This window comes from Euleptes europaea, chromosome 9, assembly GCF_029931775.1.
Source record: "Euleptes europaea isolate rEulEur1 chromosome 9, rEulEur1.hap1, whole genome shotgun sequence".
NCBI lineage: Eukaryota > Metazoa > Chordata > Lepidosauria > Squamata > Sphaerodactylidae > Euleptes > Euleptes europaea.
Window position 1 is genome coordinate 12,263,527 of NC_079320.1, and position 26,081 is coordinate 12,289,607.

General features: G+C 47.3%; 1 protein-coding gene across 1 annotated transcript in view; it reads right to left on the bottom strand.

Moving 5' to 3' along the window:
• PRKG2 (protein kinase cGMP-dependent 2) overlaps positions 1-26,081 on the bottom strand; it is an 81,301-nt gene that overhangs the window by 39,711 nt on the left and 15,509 nt on the right. The window contains exons 2-5 of the mRNA XM_056855434.1: positions 17,911-18,077; positions 10,277-10,390; positions 7,950-8,055; positions 3,235-3,298 (exon numbers count right to left, since the gene is read on the bottom strand). Of these exons, the coding sequence (XP_056711412.1) occupies positions 3,235-3,298; positions 7,950-8,055; positions 10,277-10,390; positions 17,911-18,077 (451 nt within the window). The remainder of the gene's footprint in view (positions 1-3,234; positions 3,299-7,949; positions 8,056-10,276; positions 10,391-17,910; positions 18,078-26,081) is intronic.

The window sequence follows — 26,081 nt, forward strand, 5'->3', positions numbered from 1 at the left end:
ATACCGTATTGATTGATGCGTACATAAATATCTAACTTCATGCTTCAGTAAAACAGCTTCTAAGGAAAAAGGAAGTCATTTGGCCTCTTTATCTCACAGAGATGAATACCATTTACTCAAACATAAATATGCTATGTATTCCGGTGCAATTTATATCTCTGTAAGCCTGTAGCAGGGTGACTTGGTGACGAGAGAGTACAGCTCGAAACATGTTCAAAACATTTTGGGCGAGATTCGTGCTCCGTGTTGAAGTCTAATGAGTCATATCTGCTTTCCTTTGCTCGCAGTGTTATGAAGCTAATGCTTTGAGTGACCTGAATTTCTTCCAGGCCGGTCCGTTGCGACACACTCATTCCTTTTGGCAGGGAAGTCGGAAGGGAGCCACTGCCTGCGCATTATGCAACCGCAACAGCGTGCCGCCTTTGAAACAATAGCGTGGCAGAAATGGTTTCTGGCCTGACTGCACAAGTGACAACCCCCTCGCAGTTTCCCTCAAGGCTGCCGTATTTTTAAGGGCACCCGCAAAGCCCTTAAAAGCTCGGCAGCCTCTCATTTCCCCCCCGTCCCGTCCTACTTCCAGTATGGGCCTGGAGAGCGATGGTAGATAACATGCCAGCTGTAAAGGAATACTGCATGTGCAGCTCGAAATGGTGGCTGTTTTGGTTTGGGAAAATGGCATGTGGGGGCAGGAGTCATAGAATCATAGAATAGAATCATAGAGTTGGAAGGGACCACCAGGGTCATCTAGTCCAACCCCCTGCACAATGCAGGAAATTCACAACTACCTCCCCCACCCCCCACCCCAGGAACCACTACTCCATGCCCAGAAGATGGCCAAGGTGCCCTCCCCTCTCATGATCTGCCTAAGGTCATAGAATCAGCATTGCTGACAGATGGCCATCTAGCCTCTGCTTAAAAACCTCCAGGGAAGGAGAGCCCACCAACTCCCGAGGAAGCCTGCTCCACTGCGGAACCGCTCTGTTAGAAAATTCTTCCTAATGTCCCTCCCCTAGGTTTGACAGGTCTCTGTTCACTATCAGTGGGAGATTTTGGGGGTGGAGTGTGAGGAGAGTGGGGTTTGGGGAGGGGACCCTGCTTAGCTCCCGAACTCTGACAAGATTGGGCTAGCCTGGGCCATCCAGGTCACGGCTAATCATTACAGATGGCCATCTAGCCTCTGCTTAAAAACCTCCAGGTAAGGAGAGCTTACCACCTCCCCAGGAAGCCTGTTCCACTGAGGAACCACTCTAGATGTTGGAAACTATTTTGATTTAATTTCAACCCGTTGGTTCTGGTCCGACTTTCTGGGGCAACAGAAAACAACTCAGCACCATTATAATATATCTTAATTTTTTTGATCACTCCTTTGACCCTCCTGCAGTTAAGCTGCACGTGGCAATGCATCTCACATTATATTATATTATATTATATTAATAATAATTTTAAAAAGATCAGGCACCCTAGATATTTCTCAGTGTGTCCTTAGGCACAGTCTATTGAAAGCTGGTCTAAATGCTGAGAGAGACAGAGATTCTCTTCTTGCAATCCTGAGCCTTCTGTCTACTGTCAACCTCCTACACAGACCTGCACACAATATATTAAAATTGTGTGTGGGGGGTGGGGTTAGGAAGAAAGCCTAGATAACAATTTCATCCAAACCAGGTCTGATGTCCTTGAACTCTGCCAACCGGACAGCCAGAGGCCAGAACAATGAAGAAAAATGAATCTTATCACATACCAATGGATGTCATTGGTTTGTTCCCCATTTGTTTGGGGTGTCACAGTAACGAATGAGGCCTTTTCACTGAGGTTTTCCCCCTCTCCTTTTTTCAGTAGCTGACAAACGAATGCACATCCCTAACACACAGCAGGTGGAAGACTGCGCCGTAAAACGGTTCTGCTGAATCTGGCGCACGCAATGCACTCTCTAAGAACCTGACTCCGGATTTACCACTGTGAGGCTGAAATTTGGAGCTGCCTGAAAACCCACAGGCTGGGAACCAGTGGTGCCGTTCCTGGGAAAAAGGGGGTCCCCTGTATCCCAGTAGTAGTATTTCTGGGGGCATTCTAAGCCACTGCAGGGAAGGGGAGGTGGAGAATTTGCAGTCCACTGAAGGAAAGCTTCCATCAGCAGAAATTACCACTGCATCCCAGCTATTGTCATAGAAACATAGAATCATAGAGTTGGAAGGGGCCATACAGGTCATCTAGTCCAACCCCCCTGCTTAATGCAGGATCAGCCTAGAGCCGTGTTGGCGAACCTATGTGGGCACGCACGGGTAAGTTGAGCAGCCGTCGCGTCTGCCTTCCCTGGACTCCCCGCCACCCAGCTGGGCGGTGGGGGCTTTGAACTGCTCAGCGCTGCGGAGCAGTTCAAAGCCCCCCCCTTCCCTGGACTGCCCACCGCCCAGCTTAGGGGCTTTGAACAAACATTAATTGTTCAAAAGCATGCCAAATACAAACAACTTTTTATTGAAAGGTAAAAGTTTGCATCATTGAAAGCTCTGTTATTGTGTTTTTCTTTTAAGGCAAAAGATGTTAATGTATGTGTTGTTTTTTCTAAACTAAAACCTCAGTATTCAGGTTAAATTGCCGTGTTGGCACTTTGCGATAAATAAGTGGGTTTTGGGTTGCAGTTTGGGCACTCGGTCTCTAAAAGGTTCACCATCACTGGCCTAGACCATCCCTGATGAGTGCTTGTCCAGCCTCTGCTTAGAGACTGCCAGTGAGGGGGAGCCTCACCCATCTCCCTGGGTAGCTGATTCCACTGTCAAACAACTCTTACTGTAAAAAAATTTTTCCTAATATCCAGCTGGTACCTTTCCACCCGCAATTTAAACCCATTATTGCAAGTCCTATCCTCTGCTGCCAAGAGGAACAGCTAACCTGCCCTCCTCTAAGAGACAGCCCTTCAAATCCTTAAAGAGAGCAATCATGTCCCCCCTCAACCTCCTCTTTTCCAGCCTAAACATTCCCAACTCCCTCAGCCTTTCCTTGTAGGGCTTGGTCTCCAGGCCCCTGATCCTCCTCCTCGCTCTCCTCTGCACCCGCTCCATTCTGCCCACATCCTTTTTGAAGCGAGGTCTCCAGAAGTGCACACAGTACTCCAGGTGCGGCCTGACCAATGCAGCAATGTAGTGAACTGGAAATGAAGAGACTTTGCCCAAAATATTCAAATAGGATCAAAGAAAGCTCTTTTGGATAACCGTACAGCCGGTTCTGAAAACCACTTACCACTTCCAAGCAGTCAATGATCTTGGTCAGCTTATCTTCAGGCAGATTCTTCAGCAGAGACACACTTAAAAAGAAACAAAGTCAGATGCATTTAGTTCCACTTGCATTAAGCTTTTCAGCTACTTTATGGGGCACCTTAGTTACGCATTGGATTATTACATTACGTTGTTATTGCTTCTCACCACGATCATAAAGGATGCTGAGCCAGGGAAATCGCCAATAAATATGAATGGATCCTTGACATCCTTTCAACCGGCAGTCAGGCAAAGCCTACCAGCTGTTCAGCTGACTCCCTACTCTGGCAGTATAGCCATAAACAAACATAAGCTTTCCCCTCCCCAAAATCCTATGTCAGGGGCTTCCAACTCATTTGTTACGAGGGCCGGATATGACATAAATGTCACTTGGTGGGGGCCGAGCAATGCCTCGCCACCCCAGATCGAAAGTGGCTTGTGGGCCAGGTAAGAGGCCTCAAGGGGCCGGATCCAGCCCATGGGCCTTATGTTTGAATCACAGAATTGGAAGGGACCACCAGGGCCATCTAGTCCAACCCCCTGCACAATGCAGCAAATTCACAACTACCTCCCCCACACACACACACCGTGACCCCTACTCCATGCCCAGAAGATGGCCAAGATGTCTTCTCTCTCATGATCTGCCTAAGGTCATAGAATCAGATTTGCTGACAGATGGCCATCTAGCCTCTTCTTAAAAACCTCCAGGGAAGGAGCGCTTACCCCCTCCCGAGGAAGCCTGTTCCCCGAGGAACCGCTTTACCTGTTAGAAAGTTCTTCCTAATGTTTAGACGGAAACTCTTTTGATTTAAGCCATTGGTTCTGGTCCGACCTTCTGGGGCAACAGAAAACAACTCAGCACCATCCTCTATACGACAGCCTTTCAAGTACTTGAAGATGGTTATTATATCACCTCTCAGTCTTCTCCTCTTCAGGCTAAACATACCCAGCTCCTTCAACCTTTCCTCATAGGACTTGGTCTCATAGGACTTGTTTGACACCCCTGCCCTATGTGTCTGGGCACAAATTTCTCTGTCATTTGAGCAAGGCTTGGAACTACGAAAGTTGCAGAAACACAATATTTTCTCCTTGATTTAGGTAGCCTGTTTCTTTGCAGAGGCAAAGATAAGAGGGCAAACAGGGCATGGCTAAATGGGCACGATTAAGAGGAAAAGGGCAGAGCTGCCAGACGAAAAACCAGCTCATCTGGAAATGTATTTTCCCCTCAGTTTCTACTGCTGTTTCCATCACGGTGCTTGTGTTGTTCTTTTTTTATTTAACTAAATATAGACCTACAATCGAGGTCAACGCAAGTACAAGACAGCCTGGCACATGCTTGAGCCGTAATCAGGGAATCATTAAGGGGCTATTGCTAAAGCCACAGGTAGCTTTCAGTTACAAACTTAAAAAAAAGGCTCACACAAGGAGACGGTCAATTAATTGAGCTAAGGCAGGACAGGTGCAAAGTTTTAGACATTTGGGTGCTGGAAGAAACACCCAGCTGCAGTGAGGAGGATGGCAAGTCATTTATTTATTTTCCAGCCTGCCCTTTTTCCATTGGGAAACATAAGGCAGCATGCACTGGACAACCCTGCGGTCTCCTATCCACTCCTGTTTAGCTTCACTAAGATTGCTCTGTGATTTAGAAACACAGAAACATCGAACTGGAAGGGATCTCAAGGGTCATCTAGTCCAACCCCCAGCCTAACAAAGGAAATTCACAACTACCTTCCCTCCCCCACTACTCCAGTGATCCCTGCTCTGTGCCCAGAGGAAGGCACAAAAAAGAAGAGGAGAGAGAACAGTTGTTTTTTTATACGCCGACTTTCTCTACCACTTAAGCGAGAATCAAACCGACTTACAATAACCTTCTTTTCTCCTCCCAACAACAGACACCTTGTGAGGTAGGTTGGGCTGAGAGAGCTCTAAGAGAGCTGTGACTAGCCCAAGGTCACCCAGCTGGCTTCGTGTGTAGGAGTGGGGAAACCAACCCGATTCCCCAGATTAGCCTCCTCCGCTCATGTGGAGGAGTGGGGAATCAAACCCAGTTCCCCAGATTAGAGCCCACTGCTCCAAAACACTGTTCTTAACCACTACACCCTCCAGGATGCCTGGGCCAATCTGGCTAAAAGGAAAATTCCTTCGTCACCCCAAAGTGAAGATCGACATTACCCTGTACATGTAAAAAAGGGCCACGAGAGCCGAGCACTGACCCACAGAATGGTAGAACCACAAAGCTGAAAGGGTCCATACGGGCCATCTAGTCCAACCCCCTGCTTAACACAGGATTAGCCTAGAGCATCCCTGATGAGTGTTTGTCCAGCCTCTGCTTAAAGACTGCCAGTGAGGGGGAGCTCACCACCTCCCTAGGTAGCTGATTCCACTGTCAAGCAACTCTTACCATCCCTTCCTGCCCACCCTCTCATGATCTCCTTAAGGTCACAGAATCAGCCTTGCTGTCATATGGCCAACTAGCCAGCTTGATGTAGTGGTTAAGAGCGGTGGTTTGGAGCGGTGGACTCTGATCTGGAGAACTGGGTTTGATTCCCCACTCCTCCACATGAAGCCAGTTGGGCAAGTCACTCTCTCTCAGCCCCACCTACCTCACAAGGTGTCTGTTGTGGGGAGGGGAAGAGAAGGTGATTGTAAGCCGGTTTGAGCCTTCCTTAAGTGGTAGAGAAAGTCAGCATATAAAAACCAACTCTCCCCCTCCCCCTTCCGCTCCTCCTCCTCTTCCTCCTCCTCCAGATTCACCTTGACTGTACCCTGGAACCCTCATGCGTTCCACACTAGCTATTGTTAATTTCTGGGGGAGTCTAGTTACGAAGACTGTTAAAAAACGTTGCACTGCTTGCAAAAGGAATAGAAGCATGTGCAAGAGTTGTGGGGAGGGGACTGCCAATTTTTCCTTCTTCCTGCGGGGGGCAGAGTGGGACATTAGCTCAGCCCTGCACCCATCTGGGGTCAGCAGCCCCTACAGTGCCGGCCATACCGTCGGTTCTGCTCAGCTCAAGTCTGGGCCCAAGTGATGACAACGACAATGGGTTTAGGCTCTCCCACTGGTCACATGAAGCTGCCTTATTCTGAATCAGACCCTTGGTCCATCTAAGTCAGTATTGTCTACTCAGACTGGCAGCGTGTCGTAAGCCAACCTGAGCTGCCCTCCTCCTCTGAGGAAGAGGAGGAGTGGGAACCTGGGCCCGTTCCTCCAATGACTGCACTGGAACAGCAGGAACGGGCATCAGAGCCACCAAGGCCCATGGCAGGGGATGAGGGCTGCTCATTCTGGCAGCAAACAGAACAGCAAGAAGAGCAGGACTCCTCGCCTGCAAGTTCTCCCAAGCCGGCTGAGAAGCAGAGAATCAAGGCCCGGCTTCAATTAAGGGAACGAAGGCAAAAGGCCAGGTGGGCCTTGAGAGATAGAGCAAAGACAATCAAGCCTAATCAGGGAGGAGTGGAAAATGCTGGAACCGCAAGGCTGATAAAAGGCCAGGCAGATAGCCATAGCTCTTGTGGGTTCAACACATGTTGAAGGCCACTGACTGAAAGAAGCTCCAGCAACCGAAGTCATCCCAGTCAACCCCGGCGTGCAAGCTGATGCCTGATCTGAGAGACAAGGAGATTGGACTGGTAAGTGCCTCTACTCCTTTACCTGCTAATTACCTTGGTCTAGCCCGGTCCACGGGAAGAGAAAAGCCTGCGTCAGGCTCTGGTCAACGCAGTACTCCCATTGCTGTTGTTGAAACCAGAGGCCAAGCCTTGGGCCTGGTTACTGCCTGCACGCTACACTCCTGCCTGAATACGACACAGCGGCTCTCCAGGGTCTCAGGCAGGGGTCTTTCACATCACCTACTTGCCTAGTCCCTTTAAGTGGAGATGCTGGTGACTGAACCTGGGACCTTCTGCATGCCAAGCTTGGCTCAGCTCACTCGTGGCTGCTGGCTGCCCTCCGGGATTTCCCCAGGAAGTCCAATGGCTGATCAGCCCTTGCCATGCCATGCCCTCCTCGGTTTCCAGCGGGTACCCTAAACCTCAGGGCCAGCTTTTCAAAAAGCTGTAGGAGGGACGAGAGAGAGATGTGTTTCGTGAACTCACTCCGTTCACGGTTCGTTGGATCCAACCCAACGCTTTTGATGTAATCAGATGGGAAGTATACGGATATACCAAAAATGAACATGGTCGTGACAGAACTGCACATATGGTGCTTTGTCTTCATTACCGTCCGTTATGTTAAGACCCGAGAGAGTGATCATGAGAATTTATCAGCAAACGACCCAACTTCATCAACCACCCAGAAAATGCAGGTTTAATTTTTGTGTGTGTAGCTGGTGGAACAACATTATTTGCTAAAGCAGCTGGAAAACTGAAGAATAAGATGATGAGAAACGTCTGCCGTTCAACTGATATAACCGTATTACGATTTTAATGAACTTTTTCATGTATGGCTCTTAATCTTCTGCCCTTTGCTTTTAAAGATTTTGCCATGATTGATGCACTGCAAACTGAACTCAGAGAACTATGTAAGAAAGCATCTAAATTAAATGGGAAGATAAACACCACTCTAGCCCAATGCAATTAGCAATCAATTGGTTATCTTGGATCTCCGCAAAACGACAAACTGATACCACCCGTGAGCTTGCAGATGCATCCTAAGCATTATTTGCCATGCTAAGATGTCATTAAAGTATACGGCGCCTTTACCTTCTAAGGAAGTTTCTGTATTGTTCGTGCCTTGTTTGGGCTGTCCTCCTCATGATATTCTGGAAAACTTCTCTGTCTAACGCCCATGTTTTCACGCTGGTGACAGCTTTAGGAGAAAAGAAGCGAGAACATTTTTAAAAGGCAGAGAGTTTTATAGCACTCGACAGCCTTCCAGATACACCCAATAAAAATCCAGTCAGCTAAACATGTTCGCTAGAGGTTCTACAAGGATGCGCTCACACTAGGATTCTGTATCAGCTTCTTTTACAGTAGGAAATGCCGCTTCAAGTGTGGCTTCCAGCTTCGCACCTTGCTCAAGATTTTACATGCTTTTTATATTTGGTGCTGGTTCGTAGAAGCATAGAGTTTGAAGGGACTACCAGGGTCATCTAGTCCAACCCCCTGCACAATGCAGGAAATTCACAACTACCTCCCCCACACACACACACACACAGTGACCAGAAGATGGCCAAGATGCCCTCCCCTCTCATCCTCTGCCTAAGGTCACAGAATCAGCATTGCTGACAGATGGCCATCTAGCCTCTGCTGAAAAACCTCCAGGGAAGGAGAGCTCACCACCTCCTGAGGAAGCCTGTTCCACTGAGGAACCACTCTAACTGTTGGAAAATTCTTCCTAATATATACAAAATACAATCACTTACACATCTACATGAAGCCATGTTACCCTGAGACAGACCACTAGTCACTCATACAGTATTGTCTGATAGGAAGTAGCTCTCCAGGGTCTCTGCTAGGGGCCCTTTCCTATCATTTACTACTAGGGTTGCCAACCTCCAGGTAGTAGCTGGAGTATCTCCTGCTATTACAACTGATCTCCAGCTGATAGAGATCAGTTCCACTGGTGAAAATGGCTGCTTTGGCTATTGGACTCAATGGCATTGAAGTCATTCGCTGCTCCAAACCCTGCCCTCAAGCTCCACCCCAAAAATCTCCAGGTATTTCCCAACCCAGAGCTGGCAACCCTAGTTACTACTTAAACCTTTTTTTACTGGAGATGCCAGGGACTGAACCAGGGACCTTCTGCTTCAAAACTGATGCTCTACCACTGAGCCATGGTCCCTCCCACCTCTTGTAAAATCTAGGGCCACCCTCCGAGGCAGACGTATTTAGTGCTGCATGTGCTTGTGAAGAGCTGCCATCCTGGGAGCCTGTTTACACAGAAGTAAATCTCTGAACTTGCTGGAAACTGACAACCTTTGAGTTGTGTTGAGGGTATTAAGCATCCAGAAAGGCTGCAAATTAATATGCACCAAAAACTGCTTAGACCTGACTGGGAGCTATAACTAGATGAAAAGCCAGAAGCGTTCAGTGTGAGTGAGGAGGAAAAAAAGAAGAAAGTGGTGACTGCAGATGAACTAATCTGCATGGTATTGCCTCTCGCATGAGAATAGCAGGCGTCATTCCGTTCTGCCTTTCTGAATGTGAATATGGCATCTGACTGGCGTTCAGAACTCCCTCTGACTCTGGACTCTGACTCAGACGCCTCAGAGGAGGTGCCAGAAACATGGCCTGGGGAACAGCAGGGAACTCGGGAAGACCCCTGCAAGGTAGATGCCCCTGGCCCATCTGTTCCGAAGGCTGCCCCTGAGAAGCCTGCAGTTGGAGCTCTCCCCTTCCCTCTGTACTCCAAGGTCAAAGAATCATAGAACCATACAGTCGGAAGGGACCACCAGGGTCATCTAGTCCAACCCCCTGCACAATGCAGGAAATTCACAACTATCTCTCCCTCCGCACACCCCCAGTGACCTCTACTCCATGCCCAGAAGATGGTAAAAAAAACCCTCCAGGATCCCTGGCCAATCTAGCCTGGAGGAAAATTGCTTCCTGACCCCAAAGTAGTGAACAGCATTAGTGTGGGCATTGTAAGAAAGGACCATGAGACCTAAACACTGATGCAACCCTTCCTGCTCTCCTCTCATGATCTGCCTAAGGTCATAGAACCAGCATTGCTGACAGATGGCCATCCAGCCTCTGCTTAAAAACCTCCAAGGAAGGAGAGCCCACCACCGCCTGAGGAAGCCTGTTCCACTCAGGAACAGATCTAACTGTCAGAAAGTTCTTCCTGATATCTAGACGGAAACTCTTTTGATTTAATTTCAACCTGTTGGTTCTGGTCCAACCTTCTGGGACAACAGAAAACAACTCGGCACCCTCCTCTATATGCCAGCCCTTCAAGTACTTGAAGGTGGCCATCATACCATCTCAGCCTTCAGTGAAGAGCAGCTCCAGTGAAGACAGTGATCCCCTCCCCACAGTAGTCTTAAAAGTTCTGCTGACTTTTGCAAGGTTTCAGTTGTCATACACACCTTTCACGGAGGCTGTCCTTGTGCAGTTGTATAAAATAGCCAGCTCGCCAAACGCTGTCCACACAGGAATGGATGAGAGGAGCTTGTTCTGCTGAAAGACCTCCAATCTGCCCTCTGTGAAAAGGCACCAAGAAAAAATTAAATATCCTTCTCAATTATGCTCAGATTATAATTTCCTGTCCGTGTGCCATCAAGTCACAATTGACTTATGGCAACCCCAGCAAGGGGCTCTGAAGGCCAGTGAGAAGCAGAGGTGGTTTGCCATTGTCCTCCTCTGCAGAGTCTTCCTTGGTGGTCTCTCATCCAAGCACTGACCCTATTTAGCTTCCAAGATCTGACAAGATTGGGTTATACCATGCTGCCCTCCTTCCCCATGTTACCATTGTCATAAACCAAAGTACTGCAGCGTTATAGCATTATAGATCTGCAGCAACAGAGTTCTAGAACTACAGAAACAGCGTTATAGAACTGCAGAAACAGATGGATTGGTATCCAAATATGAGATGGATTGGTATCCAAATACGAGTTCATTGTGCGAAAAGAAAGCAGCAGCTCAGCCGGCAGGAGTAACTCTAATTTTTAAAATTTTTTAACAAGAACAAGTAACAAGGATGCATCCAAACCCAATCCTCTGAGAGTGGGGAATCGTCCTTGCATCAGACAGCATCACCTTACTGATGTTTAGTTTAATAGGTGACGTGAATTTTCTTTGTTTTCAAAGTGACAAAAAAAGGCCCAGCTACATTTTATTTAAATTGGAACACAGTGATGCGAATTGGAATACGCATATATGTCGTCCTGTCCCTCTGCTGCAGGGAAGCAAATAAATGTCTTTGAATGGAAGAAGGTTTATCAGTTACAAAACTTAGAGCGTGCTTATTTGTCTCCCATATTTGTGACTGATTCCCAGAAGTACTGTGCATGTGGGTTTAATTTGTGCTAAGGGTGTTAATGACTCTCCCACCGTTCCATCACAGAAATCCCTCCTGTGAACATCTTCCAACATTGGTGGTAGAAAGTGCCATCAAGTCACAGCTGACTCATGGTGACTCCACAGGGTTATCAAGGCAAGAGATGTTCAGAGGTGGTTTGCCCTTGCCTGCCTCTCTGTAACAACCCTGGACTTCCTTGGCGGTCTCCCATCCAAGTATTAACCAGGGCTGGCCCTGCTTAGCTTCTCTCTAACAAGCTTGGGCTATCTAGGTCCTTCTGCATTATTTTGGAACAAGTCGCCTATAATGCAGAAATGTTCTTTTAAAAAAAAAGGTCCAAAAATGCCATTAAAAGAAACAAGCAAATTGGGAAGAACAACAAAAAATAAGAGTAAGAATCATAATGATGATATACAGGAGGGAAAAAAAGAAACCCCCAAAGGGCATTTTTATACATTTCTAATTTAAGCCCAATTTGTGCCACATTTGCTGTAGGGTAATTGCCAAGACTCCATTGGTATCTATCAGGAATCCCATCCATCCCAACTGTTACTCACAACATAGGGAAACATCTTGGAACCATTTCTCACAAATGAGAGCCAGAGTGGTGTAATGGTTAACAGCGGTGGTTTGGAGTGGTGCATTATGACCTGGAGAACCGGGTTTGATGCCCCACTCCTCCACATGAGTGGTGGAGGCTAATCTGGTGAACTGGATTCGTTTTCCCGTTCCTACACATGAAGCCAGCTGGGTGACCTTAGAGCTCTTTCTACCCCACCTACTTCACAGGGTGTCTGTTGTGGGGAGGGGAAAGGAAGGTGATCGTAAGCCGGTTTGATTCTTCCTTAAGTGGTAGAGAAAGTCAGCATATAAAAAACAACCCTTCTTCTTCTTCTTCTTCAAGCAGCTGTGGTTTTGGCACACCGTGGAGGAGACAACAACCTCCTCCATAGTAGGCAAGATGCAGCAACCACACTCAGCATCGAATCTGTGCCATTTGCACATAATCTTTCTCTTTATCAACTCATAACATTGATTTGATAAATAATATCAATAATCCAGAGGACTTTCTTTTACATTTTTAAAATGTTCGGTGTTTATTCAAGAAGATAAATTATTTTTAACAGAATAAAAATGTTGCAGTTCACAACCAGCAGCATTGACAATCACATATATAGGAAGCCTGCCCCCAAACCAGGTATATCGTCTTCTTTCATAAGTAAAGGTGGCTTCATAATTGCTTCTCCCTGCCAATGGTGCAAAGCACAATACTCGAGATATCTATCAATGTGCTGCAGCTAACAAAAACGCAAACAATGAGAGCGTTAATAAAGTCTCAAAACAATCCATAATGCACCAAGGAATATATCAGCACAAAATCAGCAAAATGAAAGTTCAGCTTCCAAATGCCTGGCAGAACAGGTGCGCTTTGCGTAATTTCCAAAATCCTAATAAAAATTCAGTTTATGCACATGCCTTGATGTCCATGGCATGGACGGCACCACAGCGTTGTGATCCATCTGGTTAATATTCTAATCGATTTCTGACAGGACTCTAAGGAAGGGTCTCCCCCTCCCAAAAAAAAACATAATAAGCAGGGACAGGGGGTAGGGTTGCCAGGTCCCTCTTTGCCACCGGCGGGAGGGTTTTAGGGTGGAGCCTGAGGAGGGCAGGGTTTGGGGAGGGACTTCAATGCCATACAGTCCAATGGCTAAAGCGGCCATTTTCTCCAGGGGAACTGATCTCTATCGGCTGGAGATCAGTTGAAATAGCAGGAGAACTCCAGCTAGCACCTGGAGGTTGGCAACCCTAACAGGGGGGAAGGGATCATGTGAAAGAAAGAAGACTGTCATTTTCCCATAACAACCCACCAAAAGAGCAAGCCAAGCAAGATAATATTTTATCTAGTACGTCTTCAATATTTCAATGGCTCCAAGCGCAATTGATTACAAAGCCCATAGTTCAAAGCTCTCTTATTTGAGCATTAAACTCAATTTTCCAGATGTCCCATAATAAAAATCATGATCTCTCTATAAAGATTCTGCTTAGGGCAATTTTTGCTGCATGTTTAGAGCCACTGAAACATCAATTTCATTACTCTTAACAGTGCCGTACCCTTTTGTTGAGTGTAAATTTTACTTATGGCATCAACTACACTTGAAATTTTAAGAGCAAAAGGCCCCTAAATAAGGCAGTAAGTATCTTCACTGCAAATGCTTCTTTCATCAAGACGATTTGATTATTTCACAGCACTCGTGAAATGATCTTGACAGCACTGGATGGAATCAGAGGAAATTTAAGTTTCTTTTTTTTTTTTAAGGATAACTTTGCCATGAATACCAAACTTGGGGGAGCCACCCCTCCATATTGTTATTGATTTCAGTAGCTTAGTTAAGTGTAACTTAATAAGACTATCGACATTTCTCACGGCTGATGCAGCGAACAGATTGACAAACTGAACGGGGGTGGCAGCGGCAGCCCCATTTGTTTAAACTACGGTTTCCAACCTCCAGGTGGGGCCTGGAGCTCTCCTGGAATGACAACTGATCTGCAGCCTACAGAGATCACTTCCCCTGGAGAAAACGGCCACTTTGGAGGGTGGACTCTCCTTTTCTCCCTCTCTCATGATACTAGAATGCGAGGTCATCTGCTGAAGCTGGAGGGTGGGAGATCCAAAACAGATAAAAGGAAGTATTTCTTCACACAACGCATAGTTCAATTGTGGAACTCCCTGCCCCAGGAGGTGGTGATGACTGCCAAATTGGAAGGCTTTAAGAGGGGAGTGGACATGTTCATGGAGGAGAGGGGTATCCATGGAATTTCTTACGTTCTTATGTTTGACTCTATGCCATTGCATCCCTACTGAGTTCTCCCCACCCCCCAAATTCCACCCCCAAATCTCTAGGATATTCCCTGCTTGGAGTTAGCAACCCTAGTTTAAACAAATACCTGTTCATCTGGGAGGGGGGTGTCTGATTGTAACATCAGAAGGAGCGTGCAGGTGAGGGGAACTGAACCCTCTGCCATCTTCTGTCCTGGGTTGATGGGCCAGTTGTTTCTCCCAGCCTCGCTCCTTTCCAGTATCAGAGCAGGGCTGGAGAAAAAAGGGCTGTCTCCTGACCAATGCCGGATGATCAAGAAGCTCCCCTTTGTGGAGAAACAACCCAGTGTTTGCCACATGTATACAAAAAGTATAAGTAACAGTGGGATAGGGCAAGGAAAAAGTTGAGGAAGAAGATTTGGTTAAGTTATGAAATAAACATAGGGTTGCCAACTCCTACTTGGGAAATATCCTGAGATTTGGGGCGGGGGGGTAGGAAGGATGGGGTTTGGGGAGGGACCTCAGTGGGACATAATGCCATAGAGTCCACCCTTTAAAGCAGCCATTTTCCTTAGGGGGAACTGATCCCTGTCATCAGCTGTAATCCCAAGAGATCTCTAGCCACCACCGGGAGATTGGCAACCCTAGGTAAACATGGGATGCCAACCACCAGGTGGGGCCTGGAGATCCAGTGGAATTACAACTGATCTCCAGATTACGGTGAAGAGTTCCCCTGGAGAAAACAACCTGCTTTCAAGGGTGGACTCTATGGCATTATACCCTGAGGAGGTCCCTCCCCTCCTTAAACCCTGCCCTCTACTAGGTGCCACCCCCAAAATCCCCAGGTATTTCCAAGCCTGGAGTTGGCAACCCAACATAATGATGTCAGAGGCACTGCTGAACTCACATGCCCCTCCATATCCCCATCTCCCTACCCTCCTGATGGTTGCCTGGCAATCCTACCTCAAGGCTGTGCGGTATGTAGGCCTTGGGGCAGCCTGCCAAACGGGGAAACTTCTTCACAGCTCCCCTCACCTATGTGCTCCTTTAAGATGTTAGTCTCCCTATCTCACTCACGCATATTTTATAGATGCAGAGGGGTAGCCATGTTAGCCTGTTGCAGCAAAACTAAACAGGAGTTAGATGTATCTGGCAAAGTGAGCTCTGACTCACAAAAAGTACGCTTGAATGGATTTTGTTTGTCTCTAAGGTGCCACTGGACTCCTGTTTTATTTAACTTTACATTCAAACAAGCACATGATTCAAAAACATGGCTGCTGCAGTCAAAACTAGTTTTATAAGCCGACTTTTTTCTACCTTTTAAGGAGAATCAAACCGGCCTACAATCACCTTCCCTTCCTCTCCCCACAACAGACACCTTGTGGGGTAGGTGGGGCTGAGAGAGTTCTGAGAAAACTGTGACTAGCCCAATGTCACCCAGCAGGCTTCATGTGCAGGAGTGGAAAACCCAACCTGGTTCACTAGATTAGAGACCGCCACTCATGTGGAGGAGTGGGGAATCAAACCCGGTTCCTAAGATTAGAGTCCACAGCTCTTAACCACTACACCACACTGGTTCAAAGAACCTAAGAACTGCTGTGTTAGGACAGGACAGTGATTCAACACAATGTAATGTTTACAGCATTAGACTAGGGTCTGGAAGACCCAGGTTCAAATCCCCACTCTGTCTCAAAACTCATAGGTTGATCTTGTAACAGTCACTCTCAAGCTCACCTATCTCAAAGGTTTGTGGTAAGGATAAAATGGGGAAAGAGAAATGTACACACCACCCTGGCCTTGTTAGACAAAGGGTGGGATAAAAATGTCCTACAGGGATAGATCTAGCCTAGTACTGTGTCTCCATCACTGGGGAAACAGACATGCAAACACACGTCAAGCAAAAACTTATGGGGCAATATATAGAGATCTATCTTCTGTTGTTTGCTTCAAGCAGGTGTGGGGTATAAAGGAAGAGATGGCCATCCCCAATGTGTGTAGCTTATGAGTGGAGAGTCCTGCTGAACTTCTAAGAGATGTTAAGTATAACTGTAAGAAATGATAACCATCACATAAAGTTGTGGCGACAAAGGAAGAAGGTACTTAAATTTTATGATTTAAATTGTGGGCACTCAAATACACTCTATAAATGGCAGCTGGAAGCACTGCATCAGTAATATTTCATGTGGAGGTCATGATTGCTCTGTCTGTGTGGAAAGTACTGTCAAGTCACAGCCAACTTCTGGCGACCCCAGCAAGGGGCTTTCAAGGCAAGTGAGAAGCAGAGGTGGCTTGCCATTCCCTTCCTCTGCAGAGGCTTCCTTGGTGGTCTCCCTTCCATGTACCAACGCTGCTAAGCTTCCGGGATCCAACATTGGGCTACACCATGCTGCCTTCTCTCCCTGATCGCTAAATGGAGCTTCCATATTCAGAAGTTGTATGCCTGTTGCTAGGGGGCAAGCTGTGTGAGAGGAAAGGCCTACGTTCCCAGGTAGTAGGTCAGGACAACCAGGCTCCTGCCAGAGGCAGGGAATTCCCCCTCCCCCTGCTCTAGAAGTGACATTATTGCTTGCCAGTGACATAAAATACTCTAATATTTGGGCAAAAACTCTAAAGGTAAAAAGGCATCTTCCATAAAGTATCTGCCCAAATACAAGAGCATCCCATGTCACTGGCGATGTTGCTGTGATGGTAGCATAGGCCTTCCCCAGCTGCCAGTAAGTAGGGTTCCCAATTGCTCGGTGAGGGCAGCAATTGCCCGCCAACTCACCAGGCTGCCTGTTGACCTTCTGCTGGCCAGCAGTTGGAAGTAGGCCAGCTAGCATGGGGGGGAGCAGCGATTTGCACGCGCTGCATGCGCCTCATCACCGGCACTTCTAGGTTACCCCGGAACTGCTGGCGGCACTCTAGCAATCTCCCCCAAAACCCTATGGTTTCCATAGCCAGTTTATCCACTGGCTCTATGGTTCCATGGCCAGTTTATTCACACAACGGTTTCCATAGAGTTTTCGGAAGGGAACGCTAGAGCATCCTGCACGCTAGGGTTGCCAGGTCCCTCTTTGCCACTGGTGGGAGGTTTTTGGGATGGAACCTGAGGAGGGTGGGAGTTGGGGAGGGACTTCAATGCTATAGAGTTCAATTGCCATTTTCCCCAGGGGAACTGGTCTCTATCGACTGGAGATCAGCTGTAATAGCAGGAGATCTCCAGCTAGTACCTGGAGGTTAAGAAAAATACAACGTATGCTGAATAACAAAGTTGAAGGTATAAACAGCACCAGCTCAAAATATATATCACAACAAGGAAAAATGCCCTAATATCCACATTGGGACTAATAAGACTGTAAGGGCATTGCAAAGCAATTTAATAAACTCAAAGTAAATTTGTGCAGTTACTTCACTGATATGTTCCAAAATAAACACAGCAATTCCAATATAATACAAGTAAATTGCTTCACCAAGATATACACACGGGTTACTTCACCAGGATGCAATTCCAAAAATGTTTATCCAAGTCCAAAGTCCAGCTGTAATAGCAGGAGATCTCCAGCTAGTACCTGGAGGTTGGCAACCCTACTGCAGGCGCACAGTGACAGGTTTGCGCCATACGGGTATGCGGGAGAAGCTGCCCCTCGTGGCCACATAGTTGAGGCTCCCATTGGAGGCCAGGTAGGCCCTGGCATCCCTACCCTGCCCCCCGCTGGTTGCCAGGAGGGAGCTGGAAACCCTACGGTGGGCACCCACAGACTAGTATATCCACAGTATACTAGACTAGAAGGATCTTGGACTTGACCTATTGGGCTCTTCTTAGGTTCTTATAGTCAGGCATAAAATGTCAGGACTTAGCAACCCAGTTCCCAGAAAGAAGGATTTAAACACTTACTGACCTGCCAGCACAAATATATGGTTTCCAGCCTCTCCTTGTTTGATTATATAGCTCCCTTGCTGGTACGTTCTCCCGTACATACATTCTACCATATCTCTGATCTGTTGCAGGTCCAGTCTCTTCAGAAATTGGTTCCTGGTCAGGGCATCTGTGATCAGCTTTTTCTCACTGGTATTAAGCAAGCCAGAAATGGCAAACAAAGAAAGGAAGGGGAGAGGCAAAAAGAAAGAAAGAAAGATTCTATAATCAGATTCAGTGGTAGCACACAAATGAAGTTTATTATGTACGAGATATTCCTCCATCACAGTATTCATGGTCCAGTGCGCAGAGAGGTAATTTATCTTCTTTCAGTTAAAAATGTTTAGCATGGCTTGCTTGCTCTCTCTCTCACCATCAGCTGCAATTCCACACTGGCCTACCTCAGGGATTCTCAGACTGTCTTCTGGGAGAATGCTAGAGGTTCATCAGAGATCCCACAACAGAAATGATCGGTTGTGGCAGGCAAACCTGCACAAAAGACACCACAGTTGATCTTGGGGTCTAATGTGACCTTGGGCTGGGTGACCTTGGGCTAATCACAGCTCTCTTAGAGCTCTCTCAGCCCCATCTACCTCAGAGGGTGTCTGTTGTAGGGAGGGGAAGGGAAGGTGCTTGTAAGCCGAGACACTCAGCATATAAAAACCAACTCTTCTTCTTCTTCGCTATTCAAACTATGTGAAGCCAAGGTCATCTGTAGGTTTTTGAGGGCTCGGGATGGTCCATGGATTCCTCCACTGCAGCTACCTCCCCCACCCCAGCTATGGCTTTCTTCTCCCACTCCATCATAGCCTTTTTCTAAGGCTGACAACCTCCAGGTGTGGCCTGGAGTTCTCTCAAATTACAACCAATCTCCAGACTACTGCGATCAGTTTCCCTGGAGGAAATGTCAGCTTCTGAGATTGGTCTCTTTTGCATCACATCCCTTCGTTCCCAAAACTCTGCCCTCCCTAGCTTTGTCCAAAAATCACCAGGAATTTCTCAACTCAGAGCTGGCAATCAGAACTTTCCCCCACGTTTGCAGCTCCTTTCTCTCACCCCACCAGTTCTGAAAATTCTAGAGGGCACAGAGGGTGCCTTTCTCACAATCCTTTTTAGTAGGGTTGCCAGCCTCCAGGTACTAGCTGGAGACCTCCTGCTATTACAACTAATCTCCAGCCGATAGAGATCAGTTCACCTGGAGAAAATAGCCACTTTGGCAATTGGACTCTATGGCATTGAAGTCCCTTCCCTCTCCAGGCTCTGCACCCAAAACCGGCCAGTGGCGAAGAGGGACCTGGCAACCCTAGGTCCATATGATGTATCTCATATCAACAACCAGTTCAGACTCAGAGTGGCTTACAACAATATTATACAAATAGAACCAATACAATACAGGTTGAGTATCCCTTACCCAGACTGCTTGGGTGGGGTTTGGGCAGGGGATAGGGTTGCTAGGTCCCTCTTTGCCATGGGCAGGAGGTTTTGGGGAGGAGCCTGAGGAGGGCGGGGTTTGGAGAGGGGGGACTTCAATGCCATAGAGTCCAATTGCCAAAGTAGCCATTTTCTCCAGGTGAGCTAATCTCTATTGGCTGGAGATCAGTTGTAATAGCAGGAGATCTCCAGCTAGTACCTGGAGGTTGGCAAACCTAGATGGGAAGGGACTTCAATGAGAAATAATGCCATAGAGTCCACCTTCCAAAGCAGACCTTTTCTCCAGGGGAACTGATCTCTGTCACCTGGAGACCAGTTGTAATAGTGGGAGATCTCCAGCCACCGCCTAAAGGTTGGCGACTCTAACCCAGGGTCTCCACTTGGAGGTGGAAGCTGCTCAAACATAGTGTTCATGCATGTGAACCTGAGCAAGGTCCAAAAAGCCTGGAGAGAACTCTGTACAAACTGAATGTGCATCCTAGAACTTTTCTCCAAATCCTCTGTAGCCTGCAGGGTATTCACAACTGACAAGTTCACATGGAAAGAGTTTTCCTGAAGCAGCAGTAGGTTGCAAGCCCCTGATCCGATCTATCACTCACTTTACCTTCTGCTTCTTTACATTATTTTGGAAAGCCAGAGTGGAAACTACCGACGGAATGTGACATATTTCATCAATACCCACAAACCCCTAAACAAACCCCCAGCATTAACAATGCATTTATTCACCAGTGAGATGCACAAAAACACAAAGTGATCTAATCCTTGCCCAGAGGGCTTATCATCGAGATAATTATTATTTACGCTGTGCCATAAACAGGCATAGGAATACAGAAAAGCCTAAGCAAGCAGCAGCAACAGAAGAAATGGGTCGCTGCCTTATAAAGCTTGCAATCCACATTTCAACTGTGATTTTCATCAAAATGGGTGCAGAAGGGGGAAGAATAGAAGATGCAAGAGTTGCAAAGAATGAATGTGAGCACATGTTACATTTGGGCTTCATTTTTATGGAAGATGAGGGCCAAAGGGTTAGACCAAAGGCCTTCTGGGAATTATAAGTTTTGGAACGTGTCCAAAGGAGGGCAACAAAGATGGTGAGGGGTCTGGAGTCCAAGTCCTATGAGGAAAGATTGAAGGAGCTGGGTATGTTTAGCCTGAAAAGGAGAGGGGACATGAGAGGGGATATGATAACCATCTTAAAGTACTTGAAGGGCTGTCATATAGAGGATGGTGCTGTTCTTATGAGTTGTTTTCTGTTGCCCCAGAAGGTTGGACTAGAACCAACAGGTTAAAATTAAATCAAAAGAGTTTCCATCTAGACATTAGGAAGAATTTTCGAACAGTTAGAGTGGTTCCTCAGTGGAACAGGCTTCCTTGGGAGCTGGTAAACTCTCCTTCCCTGGAGGCTTTTAAGAAGAGGCTAGTTGGCCATCTGTCAGCAATGCTGATTCTATTATCTTAGACAGTTCATGAGGGGGGGCATCTTGGCCATCTTCTGAGCATGGAGTAGGGGTCACTGGGTGTGTGTGGGGGAGGTAGTTGTGAATTTCCTGCATTGTGCAGGGGGTTGGACTAGATGATCCTGGTGGTCCCTTCCAACTCTATGATTCTATGAAAGGGGTTAGAGTTGCCAACCTCCAGGTACTAGATGGAGATCTCACATGAACACATGAAGCTGCTTTATACTGACCCTTGGTCCATCAAAGTCAGTAATGTCTACTCAGACTGGCAGCTGCTTTACAGGGTCTCAGGCAAGGGTCTTTCACATCACCTACTTGCCTAGTTTCTTTAACTGGAGATGCCAGGGATTGAACCTGGGACCTTCTCCATGCCAAGCAGATGCTCTACAAACTGAGCCACAGCCCCTGCTGTTACAGCTGATCTCCGGCCAACATAGATAAGTTCACCAGGAGAAAATGGCCACTTTGGCAATTGGACTCTATGGCATTGAAGTCCCTCCCCTCCCTCCAACCCTGCCCTCCTCAGGCTCCGCCCCAAAACCTCCTGCCAGTGGCAAGGAGGGACCAGGCATCCCTACCTGGAAGTCTCCTGCTATTACACAGTTGCTCTCCAGGTGACAGAGGTCAGTTCGTCCAGACAAAATGGCTGCTTTGGAGGGTGGACTCTACGGTACTGTATCCTGCTGAGGTCCCTCTCATTCCCAAACCCCGCCTTCCTGAGTCTCCATCCCCAAAATCTCAAGGTATTTCCTAACCCAAAGCTGGCATCCCCATCCTGGGTATGGATAAAGATGAAGGGTCTGATAAAAATAGGAACAAGGGAAAGGAAGAAGCCAATTACTTGATAGGCAGGCAAGTCTAGGGAAAAAACGTAGAAGTAGCTGGTTTTTGAGGAAGGATCGGAAGGAGGATGGAGCTGACTCAATGGACAGAAAAGAAGTTGCTGTCTGAAAGGAAGGATGCAGCGGGGCAGAAAGTAAGTGGGAGGAAAGAAAGAAGATAACAGCGAACAAATGGGCACAAAAGGGCAAAAGTCAGAGAGGGAAGGAAACAGAAGATAATCAGGAACTAAAAGAAAGAGAGAGAAAAACATCTCAAAACGAAGACATTGGTCGAAAATGCATGATCGCTTTATCCTCCTTTAATCCCTGTTTTAACCAGGACCGAACGCACTTTAGGTGAAACGCATGTGTTCTATCCGGTCTGAATCCTGTCTGAAACAGGGATTAAAAGAGGATAAAGCAACCATGCGTTTTCACCCATTGATTTTTTTAAAGGGAATGTGGGAGCACAAATGGAAACTACATCTGAAGTTCCGTTCAAATATCACACCAACCTGTGTCTTAAGAAGCTGACCTATGCCTTGGTGTGATGGCAATACTGACAAACCATGGTTTCTGACTGACCAGCACATTAGAATCAGAAACCATGGTTTGAAGTGGGTTTGCTAACCATGGCTAGTGCTGATTATGTTCCAGCATAATCCCTTCAATGACAGAACCATATAATTCCGCATCCGTAAGCCACTGTTCCTACTGGTGTAGTTCATCATTAACAACAAACCATAGCTGGTCATTATGGGAATTTCTCAGGAGATTCATAGGCGCCCACTCCCTCCCTCTTGCATTCAGCTCAAACATTAATCATTTCCAGCTTCGCAGCAAACAACAGTTTATGGTTATATCCAAATCACAAACACTGGTTTATTCTCTTCCTTTAAGACCAGGATTTCAAACCATAGTTTCATGAGACAAGACTGATTGTGTAAAGCACATATAGTTACATTTGTACAGTAACTTTCAGAACATGGAAAGAAAGAAAATGGGTTGGTTCCATTGGTGGAACTGATCAGTGAGATCCAGCCCAATAGTTGGAAGTCCAGTTGGTTGAAGAAGACCTCCAGGGCATCAGATGGCAAAATCTTTGAAACACATAGGAGGGAAGACCACCAAAAAAAAATCACAAGACATTTAAAATAAAATAATTTTAAAATCCCAAGAAGGTCCTATGATGAGAACTTTGAACTGTATGGTAAACAAGAACAGGACTGAAGTCACACATAGGGCAAAAACACACGGTAGCTTTAGCCTTCTTTATTCTGTTTCAGCCAGAATTCAGCCAGGATTGAATGCATGCGTTTCACCGAACGTGCGTTTGATCCTGGCTGAAACAGGGAATAAAGGAGGCTAAAGCGACCATGCGTTTTCGCTGTCAACAGTGGAACTTGACTTAGACTGTTCCATCCACATGGAGGGCCAATCCACACACACACAAAAATTGCAGGCATGCTTACAGAAACCTGAAATGCTTTCATCAAATTATGTGCACACTGATCCAGAAATGTTTCAGTACTTATAAAGCCATTGCACTAAGGATTCCGTCTTCACAAAATATATTTGTCCTTTTCCCCTCCAAACCAGCTGTTGTGCTCTCCTGCCTCCATCCTTTCGGCAACAGTGGTACAGCTTTCTGCCCAGGGTGCTAGAAGTAGGGACCTTGGGAAATCCCTTGGAATTACAGCTCATCTCCAGACGACAGAGATTGGCTCCCCTGGAGAAAATGGATGCTTTGGAGGGTGGACTTTGTGGCACTGTACTCCACTGAGGTCACTGCCCTCCCCAGACTCCACCCCCAAATCTCCAGGAGTTTCGCAGCCTGGATCTAGCAACCCTAACCCCCTATCCCCTGCTGGTGGCCAGGGGGGACATGGCAACCCTCACTATAAGTCAGGTGCAAAAATCTGAGACATCTCTAGTGGACACCATGCGCACAGTCCCCTCCTCATCCCATGAGATGGTGCTGTCTCTGATAAGATGGGGGCAGCGGCAACACAAAAGAGCATTACTGGAGAAAAGAATGTAAATCTGAAGGTATGGGTCATGGCCAGCCCATGGCCTCGTCTGCCCCATCTCAGAAGAGTGCCTCAGCATTCTGTTGCCTGGGCTACTTGTAATAAACCGTGTGCTAGATGAAGCACTTTTTTTGGGGGGGGGGGGGCTCAAGTCACAGTCGACTTATGGCAACCCTGTATGGTGCTCAAGGCAAGAGAGGAACAGAGTTGTTTTCTGTTGCCCCAGAAGGTCGGACTGGAACCAAGGGGTTGAAATTAAATCAAAAGAGTTTCCATCTAGACATTAGGAAGAATTTTCTAACAGTTAGAGTGGTTCCTCAGTGGAACAGGCTTCCTCGGGAGGTGGTGGGCTCTCCTTCCCTGGAGGTTTTTCAGCAGAGACTAGATGACCATCTGTCAGCAATGCTGATTCTATGACCTTAGGCAGATGATGAGAGGGCATCTTGGACATCTTCTGGGCATGGAGTAGGGGTCACTGGGGGTGAGGTGGTTGTGAATTTCCTGCATTGTGCAGGGGGTTGGACTTGATGGCCCTGGTGGTCCCTTCCAACTCTATGAGAGGTGGTTTGCCATTGCCTGCCTCTGCGTAGCAACCCTGGATTTCGTTGGAGGTCTCCCATCCAAATAGTAACCAGGGATAACTCTACTTTGCTTCCAAGATCTGACAAGATCTGGGCTATCCAGGTCAGAGCAATAAAGCATATGCTTCAAAATGCCCCTTGCACCCATTAAACTGATAACCATCCTTGGTTCAATTCGAACTGTATTGTTCATGATGGGTACAGACCCAGTGAACTGCCCTGAGCCTAGCCTGGCCAAGGAGGAGGGTGGGGCAGAAATCAAATCAATACATAAATAAACGGTTGAGCATGCTCACTCTCTTCAGCATGACAAGATCGACGATGGAAGTCATAAACTAATTTTAAACTGGCTTGATATCCAAAGGCAGGAGACCCAACAAGGACTTTGTTTCCTTCCCAGCAATGGCTATTCTTGGAACTGTGGTTAAGAATCCCAGTAGCTGGGAAATCAACTAAGTTCATCTGTTCATTTAGGTAATTTATACCCCACTTTCCACACCAATGGGAACCCAAAAAAGGACTACAACGTTGTTCTCTCTCCCCTTCCATTTTATCCTCTCAACAAACTTCCCGGGAGACATGTTAGGCTGAGACAGAGAGACTGGCTCAAGGTCACTTAGCAATAGTGTTGCCAACCTTCAGGTGGTGGCTGGAGATGTCCCACTATTTCAATTGATCTCCAAGCGACAGAGATCAGTTCACCTGGAAAAAATGGCCACTTTGGAAGGTGGACTCTATGGCATTATACCCCACTGAAGTCCTTCCCCTCCCCAAGCCCCACCCTCCTCAGGCTCCACACCCAAAATATCCAGGTATTTCCCAACCTGGAGCTGGCAACCCTACTCAGCAAGTTTCCATGGCAGAGCAGGGATCCGAACCAGGGTTTTCCAGAGACTATTCTGACACTCTAACCCAGCATTTTCTCAACCATTTTACAGCCTTGTCTCAGGGAACCCCTACATATGATCACATATGATTTACATATTATTAGCCTATCCATCACTATTTCTCACTTTACCCCTAGCGATTTCTCACAGAACCCTAGGGTTCTGGGGAACCCTGGTTCAGAAACACAGCTCGAACCACTGCACCACGCTGGTTCTCACACAACAGACCACAGGTTGTTGAAGACTTCCTTCTTCAGTTTTCAAATGCTAGATGAAAGGAGAAGGAGGTTAAACCATAGAGCAGGGGTGGGGAACCTTTTTCCTGCCAAGGGCCATTTGCACATTTATGACATCATTCAGGGGCCATACCAGGTATAGATCTCCCGGTGGGGGGGAGAGGCTAGGGTTGCCAGGTCTCCAGCCACCACCTGGAGGTTGGCAACCCCAGGGGAGGCCACACAGAGAAGGCCTGCAGGGTGCCCCCACTCCCCCATCCCATCCCAGGCGGAAGGGCAGCCAGCAGTGGGCCCGAGCAAACGAGGTGCCAAAGGGGGCCTAGCCCACAGTCGATTGGCAAGGGAGGAAGGAAAACAGAGAAAGAGGAAAAGTGAGGGAGGGAGAAAGGGAGAAAGAAAAGGAGAGAGAGGGAGAAAGAAAGAAAAGGACGGAGGGAGACAAAGAAAGAGACAGAAAAAGAGGGAGAAAGAGAGGGAGAGAAAGGAGAGTGACAAAAAAAGAAAAGAGAGAAAAGCCTTCCCCCCACACACACACACACACACCCGCGCACGCTGGCCCTGTGCGACCAGGCCCCAGCCTCCCCTGCCCACACACGGCAGCGCACAGAGCCCCGCGCGACCGGGCCCCAGTCTCCATGACCTCTCCTCCCCAGAGTCCACAAAAGGGCCCCCCCGAAGCCCGATCGGCTCCTGCATGAATGCTCTGCCGCA